The 11,952-nt window shown below is 47.1% G+C and overlaps 1 protein-coding gene across 6 annotated transcripts in view; it reads left to right on the forward strand.

Annotated features, from left to right (window-relative positions):
• Nucleotides 1-11,952, forward strand: part of Cfap74 (cilia and flagella associated protein 74) — a 65,894-nt gene that overhangs the window by 51,313 nt on the left and 2,629 nt on the right. For 3 of the 6 annotated variants that reach the window (XM_031379746.1, XM_031379743.1, XM_031379742.1), the window contains exons 23-33: nt 1,930-2,017; nt 2,694-2,867; nt 3,341-3,474; nt 7,262-7,538; nt 8,164-8,274; nt 9,166-9,302; nt 9,999-10,133; nt 10,271-10,380; nt 10,535-10,590; nt 10,695-10,814; nt 11,081-11,236. In XM_031379746.1, coding sequence (XP_031235606.1) covers nt 1,930-2,017; nt 2,694-2,867; nt 3,341-3,474; nt 7,262-7,538; nt 8,164-8,274; nt 9,166-9,302; nt 9,999-10,133; nt 10,271-10,380; nt 10,535-10,590; nt 10,695-10,814; nt 11,081-11,236 — 1,498 coding nt within the window. Of the gene's footprint in view, nt 1-1,929; nt 2,018-2,693; nt 2,868-3,340; nt 3,475-7,261; nt 7,539-8,163; nt 8,275-9,165; nt 9,303-9,998; nt 10,134-10,270; nt 10,381-10,534; nt 10,645-10,694; nt 10,815-11,080; nt 11,237-11,952 lie in introns of all 6 variants that reach the window. The other 3 variants (XM_031379744.1, XM_031379747.1, XM_031379745.1) reach the window with 3 other exon arrangements.

Here is an 11,952-nt window from a genome sequence, read left to right on the forward strand (position 1 = left end):
CTCATTGCATCCTGGATTTCTTGGATGTTTTGGGTTAGGAGCTTTTTGCTTTTTGCATTTTCTTTGACGGTTGTGTCAAAGTTTTCTATGGTATCTTCTACCTCTGAGATTCTCTCTTCTATCTCTTGTATTCTGTTGATGATGCTTGCATCTTTGACTCCTGATTTCTTTCCTAGGTTTTGTATCTCCAGGGTTGTCTCTCTTTCTGATTTCTTTATTGTTTCTATTTCCATTTTTAGATTCTGGATGGTTTTGCTCATTTCCTTCACCTGTTTGATTGTGTTTTCCTGTAGTTCTTTAAGGGATTTTTGTCTTTCCTCTTGAAGGGCTTCTAGCTGTTTACCTGTGTTCTCCTGTATTTCTTTGAGGGTGCTATTTATGTCTTTCTTAAAGTACTGTATCATCATCATGAGAAATGATTTTATATCTGAATCATGCTTTTCTGGTGTGATGGTGTGTCCAGGACTTGCAATGGTGGGAGTAGTGGGTTCTGATGATGCTAAGTAACCTTGGTTTATGTTGCTTATATTCTTACACTTGCCCCCCATCATCTGTTTATCTCTACTGCTACCTGTCCTTGCTAAATCTGACTGGAGCCGGTCTCTCCTGTGATCATGATTGTGTCAGAACTCCTCAGAGTCAAGCTGTCTCTGTGATCCTATGATTCTGGGATCCTGTGACCCTGGGCTTGTTAGAGCACCCGGGAGTGGAGCTTCCTCTGGGTGTTGTGGGACCAGAAGGAACCTGAGCCACTGGGCTGGTGGAGTTCCTGTGTGCCTGGTCCCGCTGGTCCCAGTTATTCCCAGTGTTGGGACAGATGCTATGTCCTCCTCATCTCTGATCCTGGGCATGCTAGAGCACCTGGGAGTGTGGACATCATTAAAACTTTTATTATTTTGGACTAAAGAGATGGCTTGCCTGACAGCCTGAATTCACTTACCAGAATCCACAAGAGAGGAGAGATCAAATTCCTCCAAGTTACCCCCTGAACTTGACATATGAACAGTGATTCATGAGTTCCCCCTAAAAATAAAACCATAAAAATTAATTTAATTGTGTAGTTATAGTTGTACATATTTATGAGATAAAATATGATGTCTTGATTCACACAGCGAGTAGGGGGAATAGAAGAATATGGCATAATTAAACTAAGCCCCCCCTTTTCTGGTACTTTTTTGAGACAGGATCTCACTATGGAAACCAAGTTGGTCTCAGACACAAAGAGAATAACCTGCCTCTGCCACTGAAGTGCTGGAATTAAAGGCATGTGCCACCACATCTGGCTAAGCCAAGTTAATCAATTTTTTTAATTGAAAATAGATTCTTCTCTCATACAATATATCCCAACCACAGTTTCCCCTCCCTCCACTCCTTCTAGATCCCCTTTACCTCCCCTCTCCTCCAGATCTCCCTCCATTTCCTTTCAGAAAAGATGGTGCCTCCAAAAGACAGCAGCCAAACAGGACAACACAAGATATAATTAAGACGAAGCAAAAAGCCCCCATATTCAGGCTGGGCAAAGCAACCCAACAGGAGGGAAGGAATCTCAAGAACATGTAAAGGAATCAAAGATAGAGATATACCCACTCTGTTGTTAGGAGTCACACAAGAACACCAAGCTAAGGCCATGGCATACCGAGGACCTGATGCAGACCCCCCTGCAGGCCTTGAGCTTTCCATTTCATTCCCTGTGAGCCCATGTGAGTCCTGCTTAGCCGACTTGGTGGGCCACTCAGTGGCAAGACATTTCATTTTTAAAGTTAGTATATAAAGGAATGGGTTTCCTTACGTCAATTCATACAAACGTCATTTTACCTACATGTGATGTATATATGTTCTCATTCGCCCTTGCCCTTCCATTTTACAATAGTTTTATTGTACAAAATATAAAGAGGAAAGGTATATTCAAGTGAATCCTACCTCTTGCAGACAATCCCTCCCAGAAGATGCAAGGAAGTATTTTGACCCGGCCAGTCGCGTTCTGGAGGCTCCGATGACCATCCGGGTAGCTGACCAGGTCTGTACAGGACATTTTCTGGAACTGTCTCCAGGGACCAGGTGGCTGCTGTGGGAGGCCAAACCCTGTACCCCTAGTAACAATACCTACACACACAGAGCCCCAATTTTAGAACCTATCCTCGTTTCGCAGCTAATGATGCCCAGTGGCCTGACAGGCAACTTTGGCATCTATCCACACAACCCCTACGTAGTATGAAACAAAAGGGGCACATGTGGGCCAGTAAAAGGCCCCTCTTATTCTGGTCCCAGCATGCTGCTTCAAATACTTCACTCACATATGCACACAAGAAACATGCATGCATAATTGAATGGGTATATACATGTGAATGTACTATACACACACACACACACACACACATCTGTTATGCTCCCATCAACAGGACTACACATATGTGTGTGCTAACAAACAACTTGTGCACACAAGCTTAGTCCTACTCACTTACTGCCACAGTTGACCCTTTACACTGCTGCTTGCCCACCTCCATTGTGGATCTCTGACCCAGATGCTCATTCATTGGGGAACACTGAGGATTGAGGACTGGGCTGCTTGAGGAAGTCATGTTCTGGAAATAGAATGCTGTTGGCCACAATGCAACAGGGCAGCCTTTATTATCTGGGAGCTTTTGCATAAATCTCCCAGTGGCTGGGAACATATTTTGCCTTCTGAACCACAGATCAAGCCAGTGAGGTTCACTGTGCAAGCCATCGTCACCACCTCAGACTTGGAAATCAACCCCTCAGAGATAAACTTTGGCTACTGCACAATCTATGAGGCTATTAGGACGGAGATCTGCCTTACCAACCTCTCACTGTTGCCCCAGGAGTTTGGGTTCGTTGGACTTCCCAAGGTACCTGCTGTGTTCATCCCTGGGTATATGGGGTGGGACATAACAGCTGCTCTCCAGGCCCAGGTGTCAGCAACTCTGCCGCCCTCCATTTCTCCTGGCTGACCCTCTCTTTGCCAGGGAAAGGCCTCCTCCCTGACCTCTCATTTTTTGGCTGTAAGGTACACCCAAAAGAGCTGCAGACCTTCCAAGACTTAACCTGACCAAGCCCCACAGGACAGTCCAAAAGGATGCCCAGGCCTGGTTGCCATCAGCCTAAAGAGCTAGGCTGTCCCCTACCCATTCCCACACTCAGCTCGCTTTAGCCTCACACTCAATAAGGTTGCACATGCACACACATCTCTCATACCTTCCATGTGTGCTTCAAAACTAGCATGTTCACATCCTCCTTCCCCACACAGGGTACATAATTTCCGACCAGCTACTCTAAGGAGCATGGCTTTCATTTTTTATTATAATGTGTTCCCATTTTCTAGTACGTGGACATCCAGCCCAATGATGGGTTTGGGACGATCTTGCCACTGGAAACTTTGCAACTCGATCTGATCTTCCAGCCCATCAAGGCCAAGGAATACAAATTTGAGCTGGTCTGCAAATCTGAGATAAACCGGTAAGCCTGTTAGACAAGAGGGGGCACATGACCCATGCCTTTCTTTCCAACCCTCTTCTCCTCAGATCTCACTAGGCTGACCTCAGGGCTGGAATAGACAGTATTGGTGGCCAATAGGAGCCCAGGACCCAGGAAGAGATAGGTTTTGGGTTCCCATGACCTTTGACTTTGTACTAGTTATACCCTTGTATGTGAGGAGATAAGGAAATTTTGATTTACTTAAACGTGAGTGTTGTGAACATGAGTATGTGTGTGCGTGTCAGTACACTGTGAAAAGTATATTGGTGTAAGTAGTCACTCTTTAGTCACTGTCAAAGCTTTCCCGGGTTTCTGTTGGGAAGTCTGCTGTTATTACAGTGTGTTGGCCTTTGCAAGTTGGTACCTTGGGCATTACTTGGTAGAGTTCTTGTTTCACATGCTGGAGGCCCACATGAACCAGGTATGTTAATAAGTGACTATAATAGCACATGTTGGAGGCAGAGGCAGTAGCGTAAAAGTGAAGGTCACCTTTGGCCATGAAATGTGATCAGGGCCAGTTTGAACTACAAAAACAAACAAACAAACAAACAAAAACTGTCTCAAAAACCCCCAAACAAAAAACAAAACAAACAAGAAGTCAGAGAGATGGCTCAACAGTTAAAAGCACTCACTGCTTTTTGCAGAGGACCCCAGGTGGTTCAGTTCCCACCATCCACCTGGTGGCTCACAATCATCTATAACTCCACTTCTAGGCAACCATGCCCTCTCTGACTTTCTCAGTCTCCTGTACACATATGGTACACATAAACTCATACAGTTGAACATGTACACTCACATACACACATAATTTTTTTCTTTGTTTTTTTGAGACAGGGTTTCTCTGTGTAGCCCTGGCTGTCCTGGAACTCACTCTGTAGCCCAGGTTGGCCTTGAACTCAAAAATCCATCTGCTTCTGCTGGGATTAAAGGCATGTGCCACCACTGCCCTTCCACATATAAAGTTTTTAAAACAAAATTTTAATTTAAAGATTTGAGCCAGGTACAATGAAGCATGCCTTTAATTCCAACCCTCAGCAAGCAGATCTCTGTGAGTTTGAGACCATCTGGGTCTATACAGTGAATTCCTGGCCAGCCATGGCTGTACAGTGAGATCCTGTTTCAAAAACAAAACAAAAAAAGGTTTAAGGACTGTGAGGATGTCAGACTGGAAGACAGAGACAGTAAAATCCTCATAAAACCCAAGGACCAGCCTGACGTATGTAGCAGTGAACAACAAAAAGACAGAGCCTTGGGCTAGTGAGATGGATCAATGGGAGAAGGCACTTGCCTGGTGATCTGGTAGAAGCAGAGAACTGGCCTCCACACATATGCCATCACAGATGCATTACACACACACACACACACACACACACACACACACACACGCACACGCACACGCACACGCACACGCATCCACACACAAAGTCAATATAAAGAAAATTTTTAAATAAAAGAGAGAAGAGAGAGACAGAGAGAGAGACAGAGACCCTGGCTAGGCATAGTGACATACACCATTAATCCCAGCACTTGGGAGGCAGAGGCAGGCAGATCTCTGTGAGTTCAAAGCCTGGTCTAAAAAAGTGAGTTTCAGGACAGCCAGAGCTACACAGAGAAACCCTGTCTCAAATAAACAAACAAACAGACAGACAGAGATCCTACCTCTAACCAAAGCAAAAGGCAAGAAGCAACTTTCAAAGTTGTCCTCTGACCTCCATCTTTGCACTATATAGCATGTGCAAACACACACACACATACATACACATATATGATATATATACATACGTACATGCATAATACACACACACACAAACTGAAGAAAAATTATTTAGGGTTTTTAATTCAGGTAGATTCCAGTAAATTTTTATATTTTTTATTTAGTTATTACCATACTTTATACATTTATTCAGTTAAGTATTAATATTAATATTAATGATTTCTCTTCCCCAGAAGATATAAACTTATATATTTGAATATTTGACCATCTGAACATATTTTATACATGGTTAGTATGCACAGTTGGGTACCTGTGTGGGCATGCACATGTATGTGTGTTCCTGTGGAGGTCAGAGAGCCTTGAGTGTGGCACCTTCTACTATCACTTTGTGACAAAGCTTCTCCCTGGCCTGGAACTTTATGAAGTAGGTCAGGCTAGCTAGATAGCATACTTCCAAAGAGTTGTCTGTTTTTCCCTCCAGTCTCACAGTTGCTGGGATTATAAGTATGTGTTCAAATCATTTTGTGGGTTCTAAGGGTTAGTTAGGAGCTCTAAGGGTCTATTTACTTACCAGACAAGTGATCTACCAATGGAGCCATCTCCCCAGCCCCAGAGCACACTTTTGTTATAGATGAGAATTTATTGGGTAATCCATGTCCTGGTTTAAAGCATTAAAAATGCATGTAATGGGACTGGAGAAATGGCTCAGCAATTAAAAGTCCTGGTTGCTCTTTTAAGGAACTAGAGTTCAATTTTCACCATCCATATGGTGGCACATAATGATCTATAACCCCAACCCCAGGGGACCTTATGCCCTCATGAACCACTAAAAGCATGTAATACATAGACATGTGGCAAAATGACCACTCATATAAATGTAAAACAAATGGTTAAAACAACACATGTAATGAGTGTTGTGTGCAACTGAACAGTCAAGCTCCATCTTAGCTGGCACAAGGACTTATATTCAATCCTCAGCACAGAAAACAAGTGTAATTAAGATAGAAGATGATGCTAGGCAGTGGTGGTGCATGCCTTTAATCCCAGCACTTGGGAGGCAGAGGCAGGCAGATTTCTGAGTTCGAGGCCAGCCTGGTCTACAGAGTGAGTTCCAGGGCATCCAGGGCTATACAGAGAAGCCTTGTCTCAAAGAGAGAGAGAGAGAGAGAGAGAGAGAGAGAGAGAGAGAGAGAGAGAGAGAGAGAGAGAGAGAGAGAGAGAGAGAGAGAGAGAGAGAGAGAGAGAGAGAGAACTTTTAATTGTCAATACAATAAATGTTTAATATAATAAGCCAGAAATCAACTCTTTGTACTACTTTTTAAATTTACATTTATGTGGGTTGCTTGCTTATCTGAATATGTACCATGTACATAGAGGTGCCTATAGAAATCAGAAGAGGGCTTCACTCCCCTTGAACTGGAGTTACAGGTGCTTGTGAGCCACCACATAGGTGCTGGGAACTGATCCTGGGTCATCAGCAAGAGCAGGCAGAGCTCCTAACTTATAAGGCAGCATTTCTCAGTATCTGTGGATTTCAACCCCTTTAGAGGGCGCATATCAGATATCCTGCACATCAGATATTTATATTACGGTTCACAACAGTAGCAAAATTACAGTTATAAGCAGTAGCAACAAAATAACTTTATAACTGGGATCACCACAACAAGCAGAGCTGTATTAAATGGTCATAGTGTCAGGAAGGTTGAGAGACCCTGGTCTGCCCATCCCTCCATCCCTGAAATCACTTATTTTTAAAGCAACTTACAGGTTTTTATTTTGTTTATATAATTTTGCTTACACTTTTTTTTAGCCACCCACCAAAAAATATATATCAGCCAACATACTTTTTTTTTTTTCAAATTGGTTAACTAGGTAGTAAATAACTGTGCCAATCAATTGCAGGAATAAGTCCTGGGTGCCTGGGATGTCACCAGCACAACAGAGCTGTCCATCATAGTTAGCATGTGGGGAGCTATGTGCCTCCTCACCCAGGGCTGCAGAGGGGCCACAGATGCCATGGCAGAGGATGAACACCACCTTACTGGTGGCTTTCAGGTGCTTCAAGGTGTCTTGCCAAGCAGTAGGTGTCCATCCACCCCTGGAGCTGTCCCACTACCAGATCAAGTTCTCAGCCACGTCCCTGTATGACACCTCTGTGTCCACACTGTATGTGATCAACTCCCACCTGAGCATGAACAAGCTGATCCACTCCTTGCCTCAGATTGGTTCAGAGGAAGCCACCCCAGTGGGACCAACATCTTTTGAGTTCTTGCTGCCTCCTAATTCACCTATCACCATCTCCCCAGCTGTGGGGACGGTGTTACCAGGAAAGGTGAGCATGGGCCCCACTGACAGGCCGGGAGGTAGAGCTTCCCGGCCTTTCTCCCAGGGTTCCTGGCTTGGCCAGGAACTTATTCCTGCCCACCCAGGACTTATTCCTGCAATCTTTCCAGAGCTGTGTCCCATGGAGACTTGCTGCAGATGGGGAAGGGCTCCCTGCTCCCTGGTTCATTTCTTACTCTAGTCTGATGAGGTTCTGATCCATTCAGGCCTCTGCTCTCTGCCCCTCCAGTTAACAGACCCCCAACACACATAGCCTAAAGTCCACTCCAGTCTACAGTCATCAGGGAGAATCTTCCTGGAAGGCAAGTATCAGGTTAAAATCTCAAAACCAAATAACCTTAAGAGAAATGCAGCCAGGCTCAGTGGCACATGCCTTCTGTGGGACTGAAGTAGGTGGATCTCTGAGTCTGAGTCTAGCTTGATCTACAGACAGAGTTCCACAAAAGTCGGAGCCAGGGCTACACAGAGAGACTCTGTCTTGGGGAAGAAGGAGAGAGAGAGAGAGAGAGAGAGAGAGAAAGCACCATGAGAAGAGAGAGGTGTACCAGCAGAGCCACCTCTGCCTCTGGGCTTCTGTCTGGGGGAGAGTTGCCAATCTGAGTGTCTCTTTGCAGAGGTGTTTGGTCCAGGTGGCCTTTCAGCCTGTACTGCCACAGGAGATAATCTTTGAGGAAGCCTCTCAGATCCTGAACAAGAAAATAGAGTCCAAGACGGTGGTGTCGGTGGTGCGTGAAGTATGTTAGGGGAGGTGCATAGTGGCCAAAGGGGAGGGGCATGAGGAAAGAAGAAAGGCCTGGCAGAAGGAAGAGGGTACAGATGTGTGGGCCTCTGGCACTTGGGGCTGCAGCCTGTACTAAGGAGAGCTCATGTGTCAAAAGTACACGGCAAGCTTTCCTGGCACTGTGCTTTAAGCATGACAAGTAAAAGGTTGTGTTGCAAGACCTCTCCTGGAAGCACCACTAGACAGTGGGAGACAAGGCTGGCCCTAAGGGCAGCTGAGGTTTTAACCAAGGCGAGACTGGGATAAAAACACAGCATAGCTTCTCGCCAAGGGTGACAGGGAAACCACCTTGGGAAGGCAGCCTTGAAACAGGAGCCAAGCCTCACCCAATATTACGCACAAGCTTTGCATGCTGCACCCAGCCTAGGCCTTCTGCCACACCATGGCCTCGTGTCTTTATAGTACACACACAAGCAAAGAGCCCTGACATTGTGACCCCTGATGAGGCAGAGAGGTACAAGATAGTCATGAACCCTACCTGTACAGATTTCTTACTTGTCGATGGGTGGGTCTCTCTTAAGTTCAGACATTTCAGGCCATGAACTTGTCTCTGTGCTGGGCCTTCCCAGGTGGCCCTGGACGCTTCCTTGATCCTGTTGCTTACTGTGTCAATCCCCTGTCACACATGTTGTCGTACTCCCTTGGGAACCTGTTGATCTGAGGACACCATTTACTCCAAACTTGAACTGGTGGCTCCTACCACTCAGCAAGCAGGCAGACCAAGGCAGCTAGGCCAGACCTCAGAGAACCCTGTGGTGGGGGAGCCATTGCAAAGCCTGCTGTACAGAGGAATGAGCCCCTGGGGCAGCCCTACAGCATCTGCTCCTGGTTACAGTTCCAGAAGGAAACAGTGCAAAAAAAAGAATTTTGGAGAACGTCCATGTCTACGGTCCGGGTTCACAACCGCGAGCGACCAACCCGGGTCTCCACTCCCCAAGCTGCAGAGATGCAGAGGCCAGTGATCAGGGCCAGGTAGAATGAAGGGGTCTTCCCAATCTACATCCCACCCACCATATCCACGCCCTCCACCTCCCAACCCTCACCCCTGCTCAGACGAAACTTGCCTTGTTCAATAGAGGATTTCCCACACTTTGCAATGGAGCAAAGCTTCAGTGGCCTAGAGTATCTGCAGGACTAGCTGGCTTCAGAAATAGCTGGACCCAGGGCTCCTCTTGCTAGGCATCTTCTCCTTGGTTATCCCTGTGGACCTTGTGTCACCCTGAACAGACTACTCCACAGTCTGACTGTAGCCTTCCCAATTAACAAATGAGCCCAAGCAAACTCTGATGGATTGGGCCCCTTGCCAGCCCAGAAATTGTCCCTGTAGACCCAGGGATATGGCTATGTAGTGACAAAACCATATACTCACTCTCTCTGGAAGACCAGGATCTGCAGTGGGGAAGAGGTTCCCTACAGGAGCCAAAGAAGAGTAGGAAAGCTAGCCTACCAGATAAAACTGGTATGGCCTCCACCATCTGGGACCAATGGTGGCTTCGAGTAATGCCTCTTAATACTTTGTTCTTCCCCAGAGAGTCTACCTGAGCACAAGCCCTAGAGAGTGGGCATAAGCGTTACAGATGAGAAAGGCCTGGTCCCACACTGTATCCCAGGGGCACATCCTAAGAGTCATAGGAACATGCATGGATGTGCTTTGTTGCTTCCTTCCAGTTCCACTGAGTTCCAAACTGCACAAGCTACCTTGTCCAAAGCCTTCCAGGGGAAGTTTGACAGGTTTGTGATCCCCTGTGTTGTTGCCAGTGGTGACATCAAAGACAGGAAGACAACGGAATCTCTGAACTTCAGGTGTGCTGTTCTTGAGCCAAGATAGGGTGTGGTTGGCCATAAACCCACTGTCCCTCTTCTACTGCTGGTCGGACCTGAGGCCCAAGAGACACTGGGTCACCCTAATCTGCCCTTGTTTGTCCTTGTCCTGGCTCTAGCCCCCATAATACTCTATATCTGGAGCTGTGGTGTCCAGCAGTGGCTCCATTTATTGTGGTGACATCCCACAAAGGCAAGACTGTCTTTAACTTCGGTGATATCGCTGTGGGTAAGTCCTGATGTATACTGACAGGCCTCACGCCCTAGAGCACAGCTTCCACCCTGGGTCCCAGGGCCACTCCAGTTACCATCTGCTTCCTGACTTTGCTGTTGAGAGGGGTGCTCCTCGGGGCCCCATTACCTGAGTCTCTGACACATTTCAGGGCATCGAAGTGTACAGAAGATCACCCTCCAGAATGTTTCCAATGAGGACCTTACTGTATCCTTGCCCATGCCCAGTGAGCCAGCTTCCAGATCTGGGGGTGGGAGCGAGGTATGTGGCAGAGCCTGCAAAAGATTATCCCCATCCTTGATAATCCTCAGTTGGAGTTCTCAGTGTTGAACCCCAACGGCCCCTTCGTTCGGCTAACCCCTTTCAACAAGCTATGCTCTGGTGAGACACAAACCCTGGTGGTGTCCTTCTCACCCCATGAGAACATACTGGTGAGTACAGCCCCCAGGCAATGCTGCTGCCCTGGGACCATGGTGTGGCCACGGGTGTGGGGCCAGGGGGTGGATACCACTGTGCTTTCAGGCCCAAATGTTCAACTGGAGCCCAAAAGCAGCCTGTGCTCCTGACCCCAACTCTTGCCAACAAGTCTGCAGAAGCAAAGATCGCCAGGCTATCTCAGTGGCACAATGCTACCAGCCAGCTGCTCATGAGTAGAGCTCCCACATTTGCTCTCTGCTAAAGGATATGATCTCCTTAGGCTCAAGAAACTCTGGACATCATCACCAAGAGAGGCACTCTCAGTCTCACCTTCATTGGCATGGGTGTGGCGTCCATGATTACATGCTCCATTGATGGCAACATCCTCAACATGGGCTATGTGCTTGCCAGAGAATCTGTCTCAACAAATTTTAAGGTGAATTAAGCCTTTGTCTTGGCCCAGCTTCCTGGAAAAGGATTTTTTGGAGGTAGTCAACTCTGCACTTGGAAGCACTCAGCTGGTTGGGGAATCACTGGAGGCACAGACTGTCTCCCCCAAATGCTCTATTCCCAAGAGGCTATAATTTCTGATGAATTCCTATCAGGGACCCCAGAGCCTGCCCTTCTAGGGAAGCTGAGAGCACCTCTCCCTTGACCCTCAGCCAAAGCCCTGGCCTGCAGGGTGTTTCATGTCCTTCTGCCTCAGACCTACATTTAACCCTCTGCTTTGCTACTAATTCACTTCTCTAGAGCTCTATGTAGGTGCCCTGCAGTGGGTAGACCTCTAAGGAGACCCATGCCATCACCTGGGCTCTCTCATCCCCACATGAGCATGGGCCTGCCCCGTCCTGATGTCTACACTAGGCTTGGGCTCAAGCAACCTACCTCCCCAACTGCTCTGGTAGGGTCCTGAAGCGGAGTACCAGACACGGTGCTTCTCAAGGAGGGTATTGAAGGAGGGAAAGAAACCAGATGAGGATGTGGTTCAGTGGAGAGGAGCTCTGAACAACAACTGACAGGCACAAAGCTGGCTGCACAGCTGGGCAGGGAAGCAGGCTGCCAGCCGGTCTTAGAAAAGGCCAGGGTGGCCAGGCAGTGGTGGCGCACGCCTTTAATCCCAGCACTTGGGAGGCAGAGGCAGGCGGATTTCTG

The sequence above is a fragment of the Mastomys coucha genome, unplaced genomic scaffold (genome assembly GCF_008632895.1).
Source record: "Mastomys coucha isolate ucsf_1 unplaced genomic scaffold, UCSF_Mcou_1 pScaffold18, whole genome shotgun sequence".
In the NCBI taxonomy this organism is placed as follows: Eukaryota; Metazoa; Chordata; class Mammalia; order Rodentia; family Muridae; genus Mastomys; species Mastomys coucha.